General features: G+C 40.7%; 2 protein-coding genes across 2 annotated transcripts in view; both read right to left on the reverse strand.

The window, feature by feature from the left end:
* The window catches only part of LOC134226168 (uncharacterized), a 134,741-nt gene that overhangs the window by 67,559 nt on the left and 42,757 nt on the right, over positions 1-24,425 (reverse strand). The window lies entirely within an intron of this gene.
* LOC134223387 (U5 small nuclear ribonucleoprotein 200 kDa helicase) overlaps positions 15,600-24,425 on the reverse strand; it is a 36,447-nt gene continuing 27,621 nt past the window's right edge. Inside the window, exons 5-6 of the mRNA XM_062702528.1 lie at positions 16,813-17,338; positions 15,600-16,080 (exon numbers count right to left, since the gene is read on the reverse strand). Of these exons, the coding sequence (XP_062558512.1) occupies positions 15,838-16,080; positions 16,813-17,338 (769 nt within the window). The 3' untranslated portion in view covers positions 15,600-15,837. The remainder of the gene's footprint in view (positions 16,081-16,812; positions 17,339-24,425) is intronic.

A 24,425-nucleotide genomic window follows, 5' to 3' on the forward strand; every position in this document is an offset into this window, starting at 1 on the left:
TCTGGTAACCGAGCCCGGTGAATAAAATTAAGTGTGTTTGCTTAGAATTTAGTTTTAGGTCGCGCGGATTTGGCGCAGAATGGATTTTCATGTCGTGCGGAAATGGCGTGGATTTGATTTTAGTCGGCGACGATTTGGCGCGGAAAATATTTTTTGGATCTCCGTAGCAACCCTGCAATTTCTATCCCGAAGGGAATTGAAAGCTTTGATATTGATCTCTATCATTGGCTCTCTGAAGAACCGTTTGTTTTTTGGACATACGCTGCATCATGTGGCTTTTCTTCAGCCTGTCTCGGCTCATCACCGATGCCGGCCGCCGGTCTCGGCTTGACTCTGCTGCTGCTGCCGGTATCTGCTCAGCATTGCTGCTTTGTCGGGTCTGTAGGGTGGACTGCTGCTGTACTGGCTAGGTTTCGGCTGATGATGGTGGCTTCGATGACTTCATTCCCTGCTAAAAGGTGTGAGTGCTGTTCAATCGATGATGCGGTTGCTTCGCTTGTCCCGGTCAGAATGAAAGGAAAAAATCGCGTTGCGCTATTTTATGGCTTCTCGGCAGACCCAGCGGCTGCTCATTCGCTTGTGTCTGCACCAATCAGAACGTGGTAATGGAATGATGCAAGAATTATGCGGTACCCCTATTTATAGGTTCCCTTGATCTCAATGTTTTTCATTGAAAACAGTTTCATGCCTATTGAAACAAGTTTTTCGGGTCTTATCAAGCATGGACATGAAAGGCATACTTGAAATCTGTCGATTGAGGGGCTTACCGCAGAAATTCGTCCACTGAGATGAACGCTATTAACGTTTAAAATCTTTCAACACAGCGTAACGCGGTCGATTTGAATATTTTGAAATGACACCCGGTATATTAAAGAGAGACGTAAGTCCTACGTCAAAAACTACTACTACTGAACGAGCTCGAGATTCCCAAATTGAACGCATAGTCAAATCACTCACAATCCATTTCTCAAGCCAATACTTCCACATGTGTACCCGACAATGCGGTTGGGTCTGAGCTTGACGACCGACTGGCAAATAGCTTACACAACCTCACTTGATCAGTACAGTTGCTGATGAAGAATGTGTATAGCCGCCAGACATTCTAAATACTCACACTCCTCTAATGTGGACGTGTACTATACACATGTGGAGTATTGGCTTGAGAAATGGATTGTGAGCAGGGTTGTAAATATTCGGCAGCACTGGATGAAGGTGATGTTTTTTTATATCATTTTTTTATTTTCTTCCTGCTTTGAAATCATCCTCATATTCCCGGAGAGGCAGAAAAGTAAACAACAGAACTCACATCACCCACAGCGCCACGAAGATGAAATTCACCACAGCAAAATGTACACATTCACCCAGCAAATTGAAAAAAATCACCACGTCTTTAAATGGGCCACTCACAGTCATACGGTAAGGCGCGAACTGAGCAGCATGTCAGAGCGACTTGTGAGTGGCTGAATGCGAAATTGAATAGTCGGTGTTGGAAATGATTTTTCGGCTGCACCTAGTCGCACTCACCACGGCGGCGATGAAGGCGACAGCAGATTTTACTGAGATCCATGTTTTTCACTGCATTGACTGTGAAATATTTCTACCCTGGATTTGACTATGCGTCCAATTTGGGAATCTCGAGCTCGTTCAGCAGCCGCTAGGTTGCGAAGGCCGACGGAGGTTCTTCGTAGCTTAGTTGGTTAAAGCACCAGTCTAGCGTACTGTAGGGTCATGGGTTCGAGTCCCATCGAAGGGAAAGTGGTTACCTCCAATACATTTTCCAAATCAATATCTTCCACATAACGTACATATTCACAATTGAGTTTTCATAACATTGTAAATTAACGTCCAAGTCGGGTGGTTTAATCCCCGGAAATAGGCAATTAACTTTGATTGAACCCTCACTTTAGTTTCCCGAATTTCCCGGGAAACTACTATGTTGAAATATTAACCAATTTTTGGAGACGATCGCAGATATTTAAGCAAGGCAGTGACGGCTTGGGTAGGTATTGTCAGAGGTTTATTTTTAAAACTTTCAATACTTTTTGATTCAAACCCCGATATGTGTTCCAAACAGACTCACGTTCCGAACACTCGTTTTTGTTTTGAGATAGGTTTTCATTTTTCTAACAACTCAGGCCGATACAAATATTTAAAATCCATTTTGTCTCACCCCCCCGGATTTTTTTTCTGCCAAAAAATGATATTTTGAGGGGGCAACAAAATAAAATTCGGATAATTTTGAGGAGTTTCAAAATATTCTTGAACAAATCCGAGGAGTTTTTTGATTATTTTCATTTTGATATTTATTTTTTATTATCCCCCTCCTTGACCTTTCGGAGAATAGTAGGACAAAATGTCAATTAAATATTTGTAACTCCCTTATAATGAACTATTGAGAATTTACTGTCTGGATATGTCAGAGTACAAAAGTTAACATATTTGAGGTTTTTACTATAAGGTCATTACAACAGTATACTAACAAAACTCACCAAACTTATGCAATTTTATGCGTTTCTGGTACTGCTCGGAAATTCAAACAAAGTTTGACAGAAATAATCATTTAATATTGATAGTTACGATTTGTAAAGTATGACTATAAAACGCTGAAATAATTTTATCGCTTTAAAATAAAAAAACATTTAATGATTTGCTTACATACTTCAAATTCAAAGGCGATATGTGCTCAAGTGTTCGTATCAAGGTTCGTATTATAAATCAAATTTGACCAGAATATTGTTTGCATTAAGAAATTATACGGACGACTCGTCCGGGACGAGTACCAGAATGGTTGATGCTAGAAAACTTCCGGCAGTACCAGAACAAATCCTGTCAAAGTTGTCTTCTCCTCCATATCATGGAAGAATCAAGGAATCATATGGACACAGCAGATCTTACTCTCTAACGAGAGCAGATGCTGAAACTTCGCCATCTGATGCTCATGATATAGCGAACGTTTTGCAGACAAAGGTAACACTTATCAAACTAAACAGAGAAAAAATTTCAGACTTTTCAACAACTCTTTATTAATTTTTGCACAACGGAGCAAGTATCAATTTCAAAGTTATTATTTCACGTTACGATTTTGAGTTTCGCATAATTGTTTTATTTCCCGGGAAGTTTACATTTTATTTCCCGTTTCCCGGGAAGTTGATTACCGGGAAAAATGGAACCCCTAGTGGCGCCAATAATAACAAAAAATAATTGCTTTCGATGCGCATTGGCCATTGGTTGGCTACAGCGTCGATAAACCTATGCCTGGCGTATTGTAGAGCTCCATAACCGTCGGTCTTGGGCGATGTACCTCCAGTTTCCCCGAACGTTCAGGGTCCCCAGGTCCGATTCCACCGCACAGTGTTTTCTAACCCAGGAATTCGTGATCGAAAATGTTTTGGCTATGAAAAGTTGATTTTAGAGGCTCAGTGACTTCGGAGAAAAGTTTCAGTATGTTAAGCTCCATATTTTGGAAAAATTTTTTTTTTGACTAATCCCCCTAAAAGTGAGATGGAAATTCTCTTTCCTCCAATTATGAAGATACATCATTGGTGTCTTTGAAAAAGTTGTTGAAAAAGTTTCTAGGAAAAATTTTGCTATATAAACTTTATTTCTATCTGCTATAGAAGTCGAGATATGGGTCATTATTTACGAACGACCACCGAAAAACAGGTTTTTCACGATACTTTCGTCAATATATTTTTTAGATTTTTCAAATGTTCTACATGGGGCCCTCCTTAGCCGTGCGGTAAGACGCGCGGCTACAAAGCAAGACCATGCTGAGGGTGGCTGGGTTCGATTCCCGGTGCCGGTCTAGACAATTTTCGGATTGGAAATTGTCTCGACTTCCCTGGGCATAAAAGTATCATCGTGCTAGCCTCATGATATACGAATGCAAAAATGGTAACTTGGCTAAGAAACCTCGCAGTTAATAACTGTGGAAGTGCTTAATGAACAGTAAGCTGCGAGGCGGCTCTGTCCCAGTGTGGGGATGTAATGCCAATAAGAAGAAGAAGAAGAAATGTTCTACAAAGATCTCCGTCGTGATAAAAAACATGAACCTTTCGAAGACAGTTTCTTCTTATTTTCAATATTGATGAAGTTATTGACGATTTTTTGTTCAAAAATAAGCATTTTGACATTAACTGCATACATGTAGGGGCAAAATGGGGCAGAATTTTAATTAGCAGATTGAAAGTATAACTCATGCACTAACGGTTGCATTGCAACATATATGTGACTTAGCTTTCCGTAAGTACCGCATGGATATGTTTTCTTCTTCCTGTTATATATAAAAAATGAATTGGTCTGTATTCCGCATAACTAACAAACGGCTGGGTTCAAATTTCTTCATCACAATTTCCTATGGGCTTACATAATATTTTCTTATGTAAAAGTCACGACTTGAACTGAAAAAATATGAAAAATTCACATTAGAATTTGTATGGGTATTTTGTATAGGCAGATCACAACACGCATTCTCACCTACTGTGCAAGACAACGTCTGCCGGGTCATCCAGTTCATGATAATAAAACTTACGCCAGACCTATGTCTTGTTTTAATGTCCAAATTTTGAAAAAGATTATCGAATCGACGGATATTTTACACAGAAATACCAAAATATCGGGATATTGGTATTTCTAGAGAATTCTAAATGAAAAGAAATAAACTAAAATTTTTGGAACACTTTTCTGTTAACCTGTTTTGCAATATGGTGATGTTTTAGACGTAGCAAACCGGCTTTTTATTATTCCGGGATATTTCGAAAAGTAAATAGGTAAAACAAGTACCTTCGAATTGCTTTCATAAAATTATATTTAAACTTATGATGTTTGAGGCGTCGCTAACCATAGTTTCCATTCAATAAAGATTACTGATTTACCCGATACTGCATTTCCTCTTATCAACATTCCTGGCTGTATGGTGATTTCTAAAATAATACAATTTGCCCAAATACACTGGGGTCGCTTTTTACGTGACTTTTTGATGATTTTTTTTTAAATACGCGTTGTTTCATCCCGCGGAATTTGAAATTCATGTCAGTTCTGTAAAACATCCATCCATAATCATTTAGAAAATTTTGTATTTGGCTAAATCATAGGTCTGGCGTAAGTGTAAAGACCTGGGAGGGAGCTCTCGATACTACACATCAAATTAATTATATACTGTCGTCATGCAACAAGTAAATTTTAAAACAAGAAAGAACAATCAACGTAGGCGCCACCTGAAAAGACTAAATTCATGTTTGCGTGTTATTGTTGATATATTGCCTTCTAAAATTTGCTTGCCGAGAGTTTCGTTTTCGGCTCACACTGACAGCTAGATTTCGGCTCGGCTTGACACACACATTTTTCGTATCTGTTTCTCCCTCCCAGGTAAAGACTAAAGATGACCCTGCAGACGTTGTCCTGCACAGTAGGCGAGAATGCGATCTACCTTTATAAAATTTCCATACAAATTTTATTTTCAATTTTTCATATTTTTTCCAATTTTGGTCTAGATTCTTACATGAGAAAATATTATGTAAATCCGTCGGACATGTTGATAAACAAATTTGCTGAAGAAATGAAGAAAATCTATCCAGCCGTTTCTTAGTTATGGACAATACAGACCAATTAACTTTTTATATATAACAACAAGAAGAAGAAAAAGATGTTCATACGGCACTTATGTCAAGCTATGTCACATATATGTTGCAATGCAACCATTAGAGCATGAGTTATACTTTCAATTACTTAAATAAAATTCTGCCCCATTTTGCCCCTACATGTATGCAGTTAATGTCAAAATGCCCATTTTTTAACCGAAAATCGTCAATATTGAAAATAAGAAGAAACTGTCTTCGAAAGGTTCATGTTTTTTATCGCGACGGACATCTTTGTAGAACATTTGAAAAATCCAAAAAATATATTGACGAAAGTATCGTGAAAAACCTGTTTTTTGGTGGTTCATAAATAACGACCCACATCTTGACTTCTATAGCAGATAGAAATAAAATTTATATAGCAAAATTTTTCGTAGAAACTTTTTCTACAACTTTTTCGAAGACACCAATGATGTATCTTCATAATTGAAGGAAAGAGAATTTCCATCTCACTTTTAGGGGGATTAGTCAAAAAAAATTTTGTTCCAGAATATGGAGCTTAACATACTGAAACTTTTCTCCGAAGTCACTGAGACTCTAAAATCAACTTTTCATGGCCAAAACATTTTCGATCACGAATTCCTGGGTTAGAAAACACTGTGCACCGCATGCAGCCAGCGTGTTCGTGGCCTTCCACGAAGTCGCCGGCACCTATCTGGTTCTCTGTTGAATATTGTTTTCGCTATTCTTTCTTCAGACATTCGCACTAAGTGACCAGCCCACTGAAGTCTGCCGTATTTTATACGATTCACAATATTTTCTTCTTTGTATACTTGATACAGCTCATGATTCATGCGTCTGCGCCACACACAATTTTCTAGTTTCCCTCCGAGTATTGTACGCAGCACTTTTCACTCGAAAATTCCGAAAGCTCTCCGGTCCGCCTCTTTTAATGTCCATGCTTCATGTCCATAAAGGGCCACTGGTAGAATCAGAGTTTTGTATAAAGCAAATTTCGTTTCCGTCTGCATGTTGCGGGACCTAAGCTGGTTACGTAATCCGTAAAAGGACCTATTCGCAGCAGCAATACGTCTTTTCACTTCACGGGAAACGTAATTGTTACATGTCACAAGCGTTCCAAGGTAAATCAGCAACTTCAAACACACCCCATCAAGCACCACCTTGTGTGGCCCCAAATTGCCGGAGCGAAATGCGATGACAGCAGCTCTCCGTCGGTGCGTGTGCACGCCGCGGAGGTCTGACAAGAAGAGGACGAGTCATGGCTTGCCAATTTATATCACCAATTTACACGCTGAGGTGTTGATGTATAATTACACGCTGAAAGAAACTTACTCAAATCCCACATTCCCCTTCTTCTCTCATAAAAAAGGTAAAAAAAATCTTCTAGCATAGGACGCAATAATTTTCTTCTAAGTTGTTTGCGCGAGACGAAGATGAAGATTGACTATGTTGCATTTGAGAAACCGATTAAGCTTGTCTTAACATCGTAACAAACCGAAATAAACTTGCCTTAACATCGTGTTTTTTTTAATCGCAGAACCACGATATGGGAGTAAATAGATTGTATCGTTTAAATGTTTAGTACCTAGTGTTATAATATTGATCTCTCTAGGAACATATAATGTTGGGAAGTCGATACTAGGAAATGCAAACACCTTCAAATCAGCTTAGTCTAAGTGCAGCTTTAAGCTGAAATTTTATTTCGATTAATTTCATTGACCAGTAAAATTTGAGTAATTTTCTACTTACAGTAGAAACTAGTGACAGTGATGAGTATAGCAACTCAGCTTATTCCTCCTAGAGCCGGCTGGGTTATGTTCATATACAGCTCACCAAAACCTAGTGACTTCAAATTTATCTTCCTGTACGAACTTCTATTAATTAAACTCCTCCAAATCTACTAATAATTGTGAATAACTTTTCCAAATCAACTTAATGCGATCTCACATGCCTTCGACGTTGTTTTTTATGTCTTTCTGTTTAGCATCTCGCTGTACAGCAATTTAATGACCACATGTAGATTGCAGCAATAATCTAAATATCTTATTCTGTCAATCAAACTATCAGTCTCGTGTATAGTAACACCATCATGCTGACCTTCAACCTATCGATGTTGAACTTCCGAACAACGGCCAAGAAAATGATATTTATCTAAATTTTTTCAGAGATATTATATTTTAATGAGATATCATACTTAAATCAGACCCAACGGGTAATTCCGCTATGATTACTAAGTCAGTGAATTCCAAAATAAACATCAAGATAATATATTTTGCCTCCCAAACAACTTTGGGGTTAGTTTTCCATATCTCTCAGATTTCGTTAGAACTTGCTTATTAGGTAGTCTCATGAACACTAAAGCCGCCAAGTGTATAAATATCAAACTAAATTTATTTTAACCAAAATCAGCACTCACCTTGGGAGTCTCCCAGACGCCTCTTGTATTCCAAACTACAATCATTTTCCAGCAGTCTTCCAAACGCGCTTTGTGATTTTCCAATTCACAATCAAATTTTCCAGCGGTCTTCCAAACACGCTTTGTTTGGAAAAATCTGTTTTCCAGCGGTCTTCCAAACACGCTTTTTGATTTTCCAAACCACAATCAATTTTCCAGTGGACTTCCAGACGCGCTCTGTGATTTTCCAAACCACAATCCATTTTTCAGCGGTCGCCTCGACGCGCATTGTGATTTTCCAAACCACAATTCGTTTTCTAGCGGTCTTTTCGACACGCTTAGTGATTTTGAAACGATCTCCAGCGGTCTTCCAGACACGCTTTGTTAATTTACAAACACAATACGTCTTCCAGCGTTCTTCCAGACGCGCTTTGTGTTTTTCCAAACCACAATCCGTTTTCCAACTGTCGTCCCGAAGCGCTTTGTGATTTTCCAAACCACAATCCGTTTTCCAGCGGTCTTCTCGACGCGCTTTGTGATTTTCCAAACACAATCCCGTTCCCAGTGGTCTTCCAGACGCGTCTTGTGATTTACCAAACCACAATCTGTTTTCCAGCGGTCTTCCAGACGCGCTTTGTGATTTACCAAACCACAATCCATTTTTCAGCGGTCGTCTCGACGCGCTTCGTGTTTTTCCAAACAAAAAACCGTTTTCCAGCCGTCGTCCCGACGCGCTTTGTGATTTTCCAAACCACAATCCGTTTTCCAGCGGTCGTCCCAACGCGCTTTGTGATTTTCCAAACCACAATACGTTTTCCAGCGGTTGTCCCGACGCGCTTTGTAGTTTTCCAAACCACAATCTGTTTTCCAGCTGTCGTCCCGACGCGCTTTGTGATTTACCAAAGCACAATCCATTTTTCAGCGGTCGTCCCGACGCGCTTTGTGATTTTCCAAATCACCTTTGTGGTAATACAAAGCACCTTGCCTTGTGGTTTTTTTTTCAACCATCCAATATTTTACTAATTAGCACATTAACCGCTTGAATGCAACTCACCTATTGAAATCAGCGTCAGGATCCAAAAAATAACCTGGCAGGATCGCCAAAATGTGTGGCCCCAAATGGCCGGAACGAAATGCGATGACAGCAGCTCTCCGTCGGTGCGTGTGCACGCCGCGGAGGTCTGACGAGAAGAGGACGAGTCATGGCTTGCTGATCACCAATTTACACGCTGAGGTGTTGATGTATAATCACACGCTGAAAGTAACTTACTCAAACCCCACACACCTCTGCGTCTTCCCCTATCTCTACCTGCCACCATGTACTTTGTCTTGGTAGAGTTAATGGTTAAGCCTATCCTCGCCGTCTCCCTCTTCAGTGGGATAAAAGCCTCCACTACTGCTCTGCGATCGATTCCAATGAGGTCGATGTCGTCCGCAAAGCCCAGGAGCATATGCGACCGTGTGATGATAGTGCCGTTCCTCTGCACGCCAGATCTCCTAATAGCGCCTTCGAGTGCAATGTTGAACAATAAATTCGAAAGTACTTGATTTCAAATACTTAATTTCGAGCCATCCAGCGTTGCACGTATCAGTCTAATAAGTTTCGCCGGAAAACCATGTTTGGACATTATCTGCCACAGCTCATTTCTCTTCACTGAATCGTACGCTGCTTTGAAATCAATGAGCAGATGGTGAGTCTGCAAGTTACACTCCCGGAATTTATCAAGGATTATCCACAGGCTAAACATCTGATCCGTCGTTGATCGGCTCTCACGAAAACCTGCCTGGTATTCGCCGACGTAGGACTCTTCAAGCGATCTCAGTCTGTTAAACACTATACGCGACAGGATTTTGTACGCCGAGTTCAGAAGGGTGATCCCTCTGTAATTGGCACACTATAGTCTGTGCCCTTTCTTATAGATTTGGCATATGAGGCCATCCAACCGGCTGGCAGTTCTTCATCCTCCCATATTTCCTGAATAATGTGGTGGATTGATTGATGCAGTTGCTCACTTCCGTGTTTGAGAAGCTCGACCGGGATCTCGTCCTTCCCAGCAGCTTTACTGTTTTTCAGCTCGTTTATTTTTCTCGAGCTCGAGCCTTCTTAACCTCGTCCAGTGTTGGTGGTTCCACAGCTTGACCGTCGCCGGCTATGTCCATCCTGCTCGTTAATACACCTTCATTTTCACCGTTCAACAAATCTTCGAAGTGCTCCTTCCACCTGGCTGCCACCATAGTCTTGTCTGTCATTGACAGTTGCGTAAAACCTCCGCATATCGTTTCTATCCGTGTTCTCCTACGCTTCAGCTATCACACTCTCTTCGTGTTGCCTTTTTTTCTGCGGTGGATTCGTTTCTCTTATGCCCTTGCTACACTGTACCGCTCTCTGTTGGAACGGGTACGAGTCACTAGCATTCGACTACTAGCAACATTTTTTCTCGTCCGTCAATCGCTGGCACTCCTCATCAAACCAACCATCTCGTTGGCGTCGCTGTGCAGTGCCTAACACTTCCTGCGCTGTTGTAGTCACAGCTTCGTGGATATTTTCCCACAATCTGTTGACACCGCCAGATCCGGTGGCATCTCCTATCAGCTCGTCCAGCTTCTGGTGGTACTGTCCAGCAACTCCTTCAACTGACAAGCGTTGGATATAAAAACGCATCGTTCTGTTGTTTCGTGAATTCGTGACGCTGGAAAGTCGCGCCCGAATTTTTGGCAACCACAAGATAGTGATTCGAGTCGATGTTCGGACCTCTGAAGGACCTTATATCTATAACATCCGAGAAATACCGTCCGTCGACCAGCACGTGGTTTATCTGTGAGCAAGTGTCTCCACTCGGATGTTGCCAGGTGTGTTTGCGGATATTCTTACGTGCGAAATAGGTACTGCTTATTGCCATCCCTCTAGCAGCAGCAAAGGTTACAAGTCGCAGATCATTATCGTTGGTAGCGGAATGAAGGCTTTCCGTACCAATGACAGGGCGAAAGAAACTTTCTTTTCCGATCTGCGCATTTGCAATCTTTACATCGTGTGTTGGGCACTTTCCGTAGGCCTTATCAAGGCTCTCATAGAACTCATCCTTCACGTCATCACATCAGGCTTATCGTTTGTTGGGGCATAGATGCTGATCAGGCTATAGTTGATGAATTTGCCCTTCATTCTTAACACGCAAATGCGGTCGCTTATCGGCTTCCACCGGATAACACGCTTCATCTGCTTCCCGATCACCATGAAGCCAACTCCTTGTTCTGCTCTGTCACCGCCGCTGTAGTAGATGTGGTACTTGAATGAAGTGTTCGCTATGGGATCCATCGCCCGGAATTCACGTTCTCCAGTTCTGGGCCACCGTGTTTCCTGGATTGCTGCCACACTCACACCGACCTTGTGCAGCTCACGAGCAGGAAGCCCAACACGTGCGGGTTCATTTAAAGTTCTCACGTTCCAAGATCCGACTTTCCAATCGTTGTCCTTTATTCGTTGCCGGGTCCGTTGTCATTGAATCAATCCGTTTGCTCTACTTTTGCTTTTCTTGGTAACTGTAGATATTTCGGTAGACTACCTTACCAGGGTTGCGCTACCTACATCGCGTTGAAGGGGCTGCCTACTCGATGCCGACACGATGCAACATGGTGTGCACAGTTGTAATTACTGGTAAGTATACCTCGAGCAACAAAGAGACTCCCTGAATCAAACGGCCCACAATGGGGAAAATGTTGCATGTTTCGGGCAAAATTCGATAACTCAAAAGGCCGCTGAACGAAAATTGTGACCAAGAACTTTTCTTAAACAAAATTTTCCCAGGAATCGAATGGGGGTGATTTCGGGTCCGGCACGCCATTCCTAATAGGACTTTTTGGACGTTTTCCCCCAACTTCCCCCAGAACTTTGGTATTATGAACGGAATGCAGCCGTTATAAGCAGTTTACGGCATATTTCTGATTGAATCTGAATGATTAGAATATTGTTGGGTAAGCGCAGTGTTATTTTATCTGGATAGTATGTTAGTTTTAGGGGACTATGTGGTAAAATAGTCTCATATATATTATATACATACAAATGGATTTCTGTCTGTCTGTCTAATCCTTATAGACTCGGAAACTACTGAACCATTCGGCATAAAATCTAGTATGCAGATGGTTTTGGAGTCGAGAAGGTTCTTATGATTTTTGGAGACCCCTCCCCCTTCTGAATGGGTGGCCTCCACATAAATAGAAAAAAAAAATCAGCATAACTTGAGGACTAATCAAGCAAATGCAACCAAAGTTAGCATGTTAAGGTTTTTGAAGTCAAGAAATGTTTCTGTGATGATTCGTGACCCCTCCCCCTTCTAGAAGGGGAGGATCTTATATAAATGAAACATGAATGTCTCCATAATTCAGAAATTGATCAAGCAAATGGAACCAAATTTGGCATGTGGTTTATATAATAGGCAAGAATGTTTCTGTGGTAGTTCGTGAGCCGTCCCCTCTCTGCAAAAAGGGAAGGGGCCTCCAATACTAATGGAATCGAAATTTCCACATAACTTAAAATCTAACCAAGAAAATGGAACCATATTTGGTATGTGAAGGTTTTTGAAGTCAGGAAATGGTTCTGTGGGTTTCGTGACCCTTTCTTCTTCTGGAAGAGGGGGCTCTCATACAAATGAAACACAAATTTCTACATAATTCGAAAACTGATCAAGCAAATGGAACCAAATTTGGCATGTAAGGGTTTTTGAAGGCAAGAAATGTTTCTGTGGTGGTGCACAGATATTTATTTAAGATATTTAATTTCACGTATGCGGTGTCTCGTCCTCACTTTTCACCGAGACATTATCAATTGAACGATTTTGCGAAATAATCATATACTTTCAATTTTAACTGGTTGTACTTCCACCATCTACTTAAAGAATGCAATTCTGCATTCAAGTGTTCAATCGCATCTTCTAAGTCTTTAGCTGTAATGAATAACATTTGTATGAGAGCCTCCCTTTCCAGCATGGGGAGGGGTCACAAACCACCACAGAAATATTTCCAGACTTCAAAAACCTTAACATGCCAACTTTGGTTGTATTTGGTTGATTAGTCCTCGAGTTATGCTGTAATTTTTTTTATTTATGTGGAAGCCCCCCATTCAAAAGAGGGAGGGGTCTCCAAGCATCATAAGAACCTTCTCGACTCCAAAAACATCTGCATACTAGGTTTCACGCCGAATGGTTCAGTAGTTTCCGAGTCTATAATGATCAGACAGACAGACAGAAATCCATTTGTATGTATATAATATATGAGACTATTTTACCCCATATTCCCCTAAAACTAACATACTCTCCAGATAAAATAACACTGCGCTTACCCAACAATATTCTAATCATTCAGATTCAATCAGAAATATGCCGTAAACTGCTTATAACGGCTGCATTCCGTTCATAATACCAAAGTTCTGGGGGAAGTTGGGGGAAAACGTCCAAAAAGTCCTATTAGGAATGGCATGCCGGACCCGAAATTACCCCCATTCGATTCCTGGGAAAATTTTGTTTCAGAAAAGCTCTTGGTCACAATTTTCGTTCAGCGGCCTTTTGAGTTATTGAATTTTGCCCGAAACATGCAACATTTTCCCCATTGTGCGGCCTCAGGGTCGGCACGCTCACCTCAAGAAACTCGCGGACAGGTAATTCTCGCACTCCAAATAGGAAAACCACAGTATTTTAACAGGACACACTTTATTCGGCTTCTCTTTCCTATCCTCTTTCCCTTCTAATCTCTCCTTCCCACTTCCTTATTCGCTAATCTAACCTTTACTTCGGGGCCCCTACTTCCTTCCACAGTTCCACCACACCTTCCCTTCCTTTCCTGCTTCCTGTTCTTCAATGGCGGCTAATCCAGGAACGCCGGCGTCCCATTGTCTTTCGGGGTGGCTTGGGCGTCCGTTGTAGTTTCCGGGACGGAGACGCGCACTCTCGACCTGCCAATATGGTGACGGATTGGCCTACGGCGGATACGATGCCGGTATTGGACGAGGACGGTACACCACGGCTTTCTTCGGGACTCTAAATCCAAAACGGCGGCCTTCTGGGTTTTGTCCAAAAAACGGCGGCCTTCTGGTTTTTGTCCAAAAAACGGCGGGGTTCTGATGTCCACTGCACCGACTTCTATTCCACTGTCCACTTTCTCTTTCACTATGTAACACTTTCGAAATGCTAGCTCCTAGTTTTCCAACTCAAACTATCTTGGTCGACGACTTTTTCGTTAGTGAAGAGTTCTGTGGACAGGGAGACGGTAATACCATGCATTGAGGTCTATGACCTCGTCCCTCGGGCAGTGACCTCATTTCCAACCAAATGGCCACATTACGCCACCCCTTCATGGCCGTCCAAAGGGCTTTTCCTTGGTCCTCTGGTGGTGGGACACTGTACTTCAGTGGGTGGTTGGCTGCGTAGGATGGTAGTAGAGCTCAATTTAAGGTCTAGCCTACTACAGGGAGCTGACTGGGAAAAACCAACACTGAGACACGAGTATTACCTGCATTTACAACATTTGTTCCACGAAATACACTACACTAAACACGGATTTCTCGGTAACACTCTCGACATAACTTAACCAACACTTACACAGTTTAGTTTAGAGTCACTCCCTGGCACTCGGACGATGATCAGCCGCCCCTAACATGGGAAACAGACGCTGTTGTGAGCCACTCCTAACATGGAGAACAGACGCTTGATCAGATTTGCACCTCCGGAAAGGAGCAAATCCCCCCTTCCCTGTCAGCATACGACCATTGTTCCCACCGGGGAACGAGGAGGTAGGGATACGAAATACCCATGATAACAACTAATTCCCAACTTTTTGATGACATGTAATTAAATATATTAATAACAGCACCAAAATACAATTTGAAAAAATATTTTAGTGTCAAAGTGCACAGAATTAGAAGCCGTTCAGAATAAGGGACGTTCACAGTCTTGTTCACAGTACTTAAAACCTATACGAAAAAGGCAAAACAAACATATTGCTTCAAGAAAATTATTTAGCTCTTTTTAGTGAAATGTTTTCACTGTCCTAAGACGAGTTTAGTACAATTCCATTTAATTCCACCACCTCGTATTACTTTTACATAAATTACGTATTACGACCTCGTACTACGAAGTCGATTCAAGTACGAGACACTGAAGACGACCTCACAGTTGAGGTCGAAATACGCACATTGCTTGTCGAAATGTTTACGCTGCAGACAATGTAAACTTTGGACATTATTATTTTCTATGCCTTTACAATAGTTTAGTTAAAAGGGGGTATTGTTTGGGTAATAGTTTAGGTATTATGATAGCCGTTTTAAGCTTTTCCATGACAGTTTGATAATAAGCTCCCCTTCTATATCTCTTCTCTATAGACAGTGTCGCTTTCACGTTTCGTATTTCTCGTCATCATTGCACAAGCCGCAACCCGCAACACAAAGTATAAACAAGATAAAGGAAAGGTAAAAAGGTGCCAAATCGTTAATCGGTTGCGGTTTTGATTGCAACAGCTTGGTTTCGCTCTCAACTAATTGATTGCCCTTTAGCTCTGGGTAGAGAGAAGCTTGTGGCTGTGATATGACACCACCGGATAGCAGAAATGGACAACAAATCCAATTGGCCTAAATCGGATCAGGGATCGTGTGGTTTCCTGCCCATGGGATTCGAATTTTGTATTCCGCTTTAATCTATAACTACAAAATCTAGACTTGTCGATACTTAAGAATGAACGTATCTTTTAACACTTGTTGACATTTATACCATAATTTCAAGAAGTGAAACATAATAGCATTATGCTCATGATTCTCAAGAAATGCGTCTTTGTTTACCTTCTACATCCGTCCTCGTCTGTCATTTAATCAGACTCACTTTCCGACTCGGACTGGAAATCGCCCACGTTGATGCTGAACATATACTCCTGATCGCATCCCAGGTAGGAGTCGCTCATGAAGTACAGCTGGTAATCGTGGTGACCCGGACTGGGCGCCACGAAATCCAGTTTAAATTTGGCTTTCTGCTGCAACGTGAGCCGTTTGATCGATAGCAACGAATTGGTTTTCGGATCACCGATGACGATCCACCAGCCTTCCTCGCGTTTCTGTGGATGATGAAAAAATGAACCGTCAATATACATTAGTTGTAAGATAATTTGAAATAAAATATAAAAACACCATAAAAATAACAATCGTGTCCATTTTATAATTTGAGCATAAATAGTTGTTTATTCAAAAGAACCAGCAAATAATATTTAAAAATCATAATACCTACTAAAACAAATCATAAGCTTTGAAAACTACTATATGAGAGATTGATCCTTTCAAAATATCTTACGAAATCTTTACTAATTATAAAACTATTGATTAGGCGATCTTAATTCCGCCTCGTGATCTAACGATCATACGTTTACAACTGTTCTCCGACCAACCCAGTATGAATGAATAATATTCATTATTGGAAAGCATGGCGCGTGTATTTAAATGGACACGATTGTAAGTTATTTGCGAAACAAAACCAAAATCTAATACGCAAATGATCATCATCAGGATGTACAAACATTAGCTAGTAGATGCAGTTCCTATTGAACCGTTCAACTTGCATCTTTCCTTCCATCGCTAATCAGAAAATCAAAACTCGGTGAACAGCGATCTTTGTTTGCTTGGACAAACCGTTTACAAACAAATCAGCAGGACTTCGATGAGTGTGATTTGTCCGCTGAGTAAACAACAAGCTGGTGGTGTGATTAGTGATATAGTAGGAGGATCGTTATCACGCGCCACCCTATCGAATGTTATGCCTATGCATTTGGCGCCGATGGGAGATGGAAATTTACCTGCGGGAAAAATGGCGCAATAACAGGACCAGTAACATCATCTTCACGCTCCAGATTAACCACAACATTAACCGACGAGCCGGAGTGAATTCGGTCCTTATCGACCACCTCGAAGGTCATTTCGATGTTCGGATACCGATTGCAAAACCGCGCCACGTCGGACATCTGCTGATCGTTGAGCTGCAGCAACCGGATCCGATCGTCGTCGTCCAGCTCCATGATGTCGAACACCGTCTCGATATTCTTCTCCTGGCAACGTTTTATGATGTCGGCGTTGAAGTGGGGCAACTGTTTCAGATAGGAATCCTTGCTCCACATCGCCTGGGTGACCATTTGGGCCAGCTCCATCGCCGCTACGGCCGGCGAGAGCCATCCGTTTGAGGAGAGCACATCGACGCAAGCCTGGATGAGGCGAATTGCTTTGCCGAGACTTTGTTCAGTGTCACCTTGCAATTCGGCACCCAACTGTAGACGCGACAGGTGGGCCTGTAGCAGCAGGTTCGTTTTGATGTGAGGATCGTTGTATCTGAAAAGGAGAAAAAATGGGGTGAATATGGTAATCTCTGGTGCAAAAAAAAAACCTTTTGTAGTGTGAATCTAAACATTGTTTTTTAATAAAGCTGAGGCTCTGATGGTTGGTTGGATGATTAAGGTACAAAATCAATAATTAGAATTTCAGAACCGAGACTCTCGTGCTGTGCGTTTTTTTCTCTTTGCTAAAGAAAGATTTTTATATTACCCAAAGCTATTTTAATTTCAACAGTACTTCTTAGTGCTGTTTGTACTTACTGATCCCGTTACGGGATGAGATGCGGCATACATTTTTCATGTACGACGACTAAGCTGAACGATTGTTCAAAGTCGTCCTAGAAGGTGCTAGAAGGTCTCCCCAGTGATAAGTCACAGGAGATTAGAATGAAAATTTCGCAATTGCTTGGATTTGCCCCAGTCCAATTGATTAAAATGGGGCAACAAGTTTATTCGATTCACGTTCATAAAAATGAACTGAATAACTAAATAAGGCCTGTATTGTGTCCCATGTGCGTGTTACACGGGAACATTTCCGTAGGCCTGTGGTAAATTTCCAGGACCCCACTCAGTGCCGTAGGTGCCAAAAGTGGGGTCATGGAACCAAACATTTCCACATGGATGCCAATCGCATGATTTGGGGTGGAACATCATATAGTTTGTGAGAGAAGATTCCAATAAATTTAAGTGCTCTGGGGCTAATCATAAATACATTTCCAGTTTTTTCTTCCACGCAAAAAAGTTTTCAATTCCCGTGCAAAGTTGATGGGAGACGGTAATCGAATTCCTGATTCGATGGGAAGCAATTTTACAACGCTCAAAATCCGAAACGGCGAAACCAGTTAACGGTCATGCAAACCATATCCACCATAATCCATGAACAAATTTTGCTCCTCCTATTCCTCCTCGGGAAGCGAGCACTTCATTGAATTCATTCGCCTTAATTAATTATTCCTAACAATTCACGCAACTTCCGAAATCTGGGAGCTGGAAGGCCTTTGGTCATCGCATCAGCTACCTGATCATCGGTTGGCTTGTTCAATTCATTTCATTCATTTAGTCTACATCTAAACAGATAACACTGAATCAACAATTTGACGCCACAATACACGATTCGAGGCCGCATCTCTCCATCCTCGAATACGCCCCACGTTCGCCAAGTCGTTTTGCACTTGGTCTGCGCACCTCGCTCGCTGCGCTCCGCGCCTTCTCATACCGGCCGAATCTGAAGCGAACACCATCTTTGCAGGGTTGCTGTCCGGCATTCTTGCAACATGCCCTGCCCATCATACCCTTCCGGCTTTACCTACCTTCTGGATACTGGGTTCGCCGTGGAGCTGAGCGATCTCGTGGTTCATTCTTCTTCCCCTCAGACCGCATCGTGCTTTCGTGCTGTGCGGTTCTTTCTCTTTGCGGAAGGAAGTTTTTAATACTACCCGAAGCTATTTTAATTTCAACGGTGCTTCTTAGCGCTATTTCTACCCACTGATCCCGTTACGATCTTTGCAAGGACCCGTGCCTTCGTTTTACGTTGGACCCGTTTGCGGAAGTAAAATTCCGACAAGCGGTGGTAATCCTGCAGGGACACCGTTCTGGGAAAAAACCTCTAAGAAGGTCACGTCTCCACGCTCAGCAATGAGTATTAATAAAAACAAGAGGAAGGGGGAGTCTCTGAATTCTCCACTTCCTTCAAAGAAACAAGGTTTCAAGACCGTCCTGCCCAAGCGCGGAAAAAATAGCAGGAAGCTGGAGACTTCAGATATTCCTTCTAAATCTAACGTTGACATTATTTCTTCTCCCATCGAACTGAGCAATCAGTTCGATTTGATTAATAACGAATTTGAGGAAATCGAATCTACCTCTAGCCCAGGTGATTCGATTCATGCGAAGAAACAACGGATTCCGCCAATTGTGGTATCTGTTGCCGAGTTTTCTGGCTTTCGGAATGAAATCTTGAGTAACCTTCGGGGGATCAAGGTTTCATTTCAGATAGCTAAGAAGGGTGACTGCCGCGTTTTGCCGGGATCCTTTGACGATCGCAAACGTCTTCTCCAGTATTTAACTGAGAAGCGCCATAAATTCTTCACATACGACGACAAAACTGAGCGATTGTTCAAAGTCGTCTTGAAAGGTCTGCCCAGTGATGACAAATCACTGGATGAGATTAAATTGAAATTTCTGAATTACTTGGATTTTCACCAGTCCAAGTAATTAAGATGAAAAAGAAATCCCACTCTGGTACTTCCCAAAGGGCATTTCTCAAGAATTTTATTTAGTTCATTTTAACAAAAGTGAACTAAATAATATGAAAAGTTGGAAAAGGCCTGTATTATGTCCCATGTCCGTGTTACATGGGAACATTTCCGCAGGCCTGGGGAAATTTCCAAAATCCCACTCAGTGCCGTAAGTGCCAAAAGTGGGGTCACGGAACCAAACATTGCCACATGGATGCTAAATGCATGATTTGTGGTGGAACCTCTCACGCCAAGGACGCTTGTCCTGCGAGAGAAGATTCCAATAAATTTAAGTGTGCAAATTGTGGGGTAATCATAAATCCAATTTCTGGGAATGCCCTTCACGCAAAAGTTTTGAATTCCCGTGCAAAATTGATGACGGGAAATTCCAATCGGATCCCAGATTCGACGGGTAGAAATTTTCAAACGCTCAAATTTCGAAACCAGTTACCGGTCGAGCAATTCATACCCACCACAATTCACAAACAAATTTTGCCGCTCGTCAACGGGTAGCAAGCACTTCAGTAAATTCCAATTTTCGAATGTACCTACGTACGCAAACATCGCTCCTGGTAGACAAAATTTCTCTTCTCAAAATGAGGTTTATACCCATGTCCCCACGGGAAATCATGGCCACGCTGCCGATTCAGGTAGCATGACTGCTTCCGCTTTTGACTTTTTAACTGAACAATTGCATCACATGATTGATGCAATGTTCAAAGCAAATACCATTCCAGAAGCTGTTCAGGTTGGTATAAAGTACACACAAAAAATTGTTATCGGACTCCGTTTCAATGGATCCAAATAATTGTGTGAAAGTTCTAAATTGGAATGCCCGCTCTCTAAAGGGTAAGGAAGATGAATTATTCAACTTCCTAACAGTTCATAATGTGCATATTGCCATTATAACAGAAACCTATTTAAAACCAGGACTCTCCATTAAAAGAGATCCAAATTATTTTATCTACAGAAATGATCGTCTTGACAGCGCCTGTGGTGGGGTCGCCATTGTCATCAATAGACGTATCAAACATAAATTATTTTCTTCATTCAAAACCAAAGTTTTTGAAACCTTGGGAGTTTCTGTTGAAACAAATTTTGGAAAATTTTCCTTCATTGCAGCTTACTTGCCTTTTCAATGCAATGGGCAGCAAAAGAATTTGTTGAAAGCTGATCTTCAAATTCTGACTCGCAACAAATCAAAATTCTTCGTAATTGGTGACTTCAATGCCAAACACCGTTCATGGAATAATGCTCAAAGCAATTCCAATGGTAAAATTTTATTTGAAGATTGTTCTGCGGGATATTATACTATTCAATATCCCAATGGACCAACTTGTTTTTCTTCCAGTCGAAATCCTTCTACAATTGATTTAGTTTTAACGGATTCAAGTCAGCTGTGTGGCCAATTGGTAACTCATGCTGACTTTGACTCTGATCACCTTCCTGTGACATTTGAAATCTCACAAGAAGCCATTTATAATCCAATCAGCTCTACTTTTAATTATCATAGAGCTGATTGGGATTTATAAAACGTATATCGATAGGAATTTTGATGTTGATATTCCTCTCGATACCAAAAGTGATATTGATAATGCTCTCGTATCTTTGACAAATTTAATTGTCGAAGCCAGAGGCATTGCAATTCCTAAATGTGAAATTAAATTCAACTCCATTATTATTGACGACGATCTTCAGCTACTGATCCGTCTTAAAAATGTGAGGCGAAGGCAATACCAAAGAACTCGCGATCCTACTTTAAAAGTTATTTGGCGAGATTTGCAAAATGAAATTAAAAAACGTTTCGCTATTCTGAGAAATACCAACTTTGAGAATAATGTCTCGAAGTTGGATCCCAGTTCGAAACCCTTTGAAATTAACGAAAATTCTTAAAAACCTCAAAAGCCAATTCCAGCGCTTAAAGAGGGAAATAAAATTTTATTAACAAATGGCGAAAAGGCTCAAAAACTTGCTCAGCAGTTCGAGAGTGCCCATAATTTTAGTCTAGGTCTCACTAGTCCAATTGAGGATCAGGTTACACGAAGCTTCGAAGACATTCTCAACCAAGATAATGTTTTTGACCCTTCGTTGGGAACTAATTTGGATGAAGTGAGATCTATTACTAGAAAATTTAAAAATATGAAAGCCCCGGGTGATGATGGTATTTTCTACATACTTATCAAAAACTTCCTGAGAGCTCTTTATCCTTTTTGGTTAATTTATTTAACAAATGTTTTCAATTGGCATACTTCCCAGATAAATGGAAAAACGCCAAAGTTGTTCCAATTTTGAAGCCGGACCAAAATCCAGCTGAGGCTTCTAGTTATCGCTCAATCAGTTTGCTTTCTTCAATAAGCAAACTGTTTGAAAAGATTATTTTAAATAGAATGATGGTTCATATTAATGACAATTCTATTTTGCTGATGAGCAATTTGGTTTTCGCCATGGGCATTCAACCACTCATCAGTTATTAAGAGTTACGAACTTAATTCGGCTCAACAAATCTGAAGGATATTCGACTGGAGTTGCTCTTCTTGATATAGAGAAAGCATTTGATAGTGTTTGGCATGAAGGTTTGATTGTAAAATTGATGAATTTTAATTTTCCTCTGTACATTATTAAACTGATCCAAAATTATTTATCAGATCGCTCACTGCAGGTAAACTATCAGAATTCTAAATCTGATAGATTACCTGTTAGAGCTGGTGTTCCCCAAGGCAGCATACTGGGGCCCATATTGTATAACATTTTTACTTCTGACTTACCTGATTTACCACCAGGGTGTCAAAAATCTTTGTTTGCAGATGACACAGGTCTCTCAGCCAAAGGGCGAAGCCTTCGTGTCATTTGTAGTAGATTGCAAAAAGTTTGGATATTTTTTCCACTTACTTGAAAAATGGAAAATTTCTCCGAATGCTTCCAAAACTAAGCTTAAAGTTTTCCCACATAAGCCGAGAGCTTCTTATTTGAAACCTTCTAGCAGACATATTGTTACTATGAATGGGGTTCCAATTAATTGGCCTGGCGAAGCTAAATATTTAGGACTTCTGCTAGACCAAAAATTAACTAATAAAAATTAAAAATCACATTGAAGGCCTTCAAGCCAAATGTAACAAATATATTAAGTGTCTATATCCACTTATAAACAGAAAATCAAAACTTTGTCTTAAGAACAAACTTTTGATTTACAAACAAATTTTTAGACCAGCCATGTTGTATGCTGTGCCAATATGGACTAGTTGCTGCAATACCAGAAAGAAGGCACTTCAGAGGATTCAAAATAAAATTTTGAAAATGATTCTGAAGTTACCTCCGTGGTATAGTACCAATGAACTTCATAGAATTTCTAATATTGAGACATTGCAACAAATGTCCAACAAAATAATTTCCAATTTTAGACAAAAATCGTTGCAATCTGCTATTGCAACGATTAGCTCCTTGTCATTTAGTTTAAGTTTAGTTTAAGTAGAAAACATTGTAATTCCTACATGTTTTAATTCAACCAGAGGAAATATCGTAACTGCCAGAGGCAATTGAAAGGTATTAATAATATCTAAAAGCGTAACATAGCAAAGAAGGATGATAGTGTTAAGAAAACACGGAACACCTAGTCTATCAGATAAATGCATGTACTAGATAATTAGCAAATAAAATTAGTTAAAAAAAAAAAAAAAAAAAAAAAAAAAAAAAAATTCTTCTTCCCCACACACCGTCTTCTTGCACACCGCCAAAGATAGTCCTAAGCACCCGTCTCTCGAATACTCCGAGTGCTTGCAAGTCCTCCTCGAGCATTGTCCATGTTTCATGTCCGTAGAGGACTACCGGTTTTATAAGCGTCTTGTACATGGCACATTTGGTGCGGTGGCGAATCTTTTTTGACCGCAGTTTCTTCTGGAGCCCGTAGTAGGCCCGACTTCCACAGATGATGTGCCTTCGTATTTCACGACTAACATTGTTATCAACCGTTAGCAAGCATCCAACGTAGACGAATTCTTCGACCACCTCGAAGGTATCCCCATCTATCGTAACACTGCTTCCAAGGCGGGCCCTCCCAACGTTTAATGTCAATGTAAATGTTATTTCAACTCGTCTATACGGCTTTCAAGCTGAATATGTGTGCTATACATATGATCAAGAACTTCTATTCAATTCTTTTACCAGCAAATCTGGCAAACCTATTCAGCTGTTTTTGACGTGCCTGCACAATTACTTTACAGCATGTTACACAATTTTTTCTCAATCTTTACTAAACCATTTAGTAATATAATTCGCTTCAATGGTGCTTATTCAGATTTTTTGAATCTGTTAAATAAGTTTTATACAGCCACTGAATTCAATTTGATTAAATATTATTTAAGAGGAGAGTAAATTTCGGAGTTTATTTAATGTGTTTATTTTGTGAAAACTGAAATATCAATTTAGTTGCTACCTAGATTCGAACTCCTGATCTCCTGATTCAATGGCTGCTGCTCTGTCATCACCGTCACTTGGACATATGTAAATAACAATGAAAATTATTTTCAGTTTCATGCTGTTTAAACGTTAGAAAGAGGCCTATATGCTGCTTTTAGCACATAAGCCTAAAAATTATACTTTAAACATTATTTTAACTATTATTCAAACATCTATCAGCATGTTCTGTTGACAAACTCTTATGCATCATTAATCGCTGAAATTGTTTTTAGGCAGCATTTTCTCGACGTGCATGTAGCATCTTCTGCTAATCGTTTAATACTATCGACAGACATTTGATTTCTGCACAATGATTTTCGTATCACGCTGTACGCGAACAGTGCCAACATGACACACATCTTTTCTTTTCACCGTTGTATCTATTTGACAGCTTGTTTT

Source organism: Armigeres subalbatus, chromosome 3, assembly GCF_024139115.2.
Source record: "Armigeres subalbatus isolate Guangzhou_Male chromosome 3, GZ_Asu_2, whole genome shotgun sequence".
NCBI lineage: Eukaryota > Metazoa > Arthropoda > Insecta > Diptera > Culicidae > Armigeres > Armigeres subalbatus.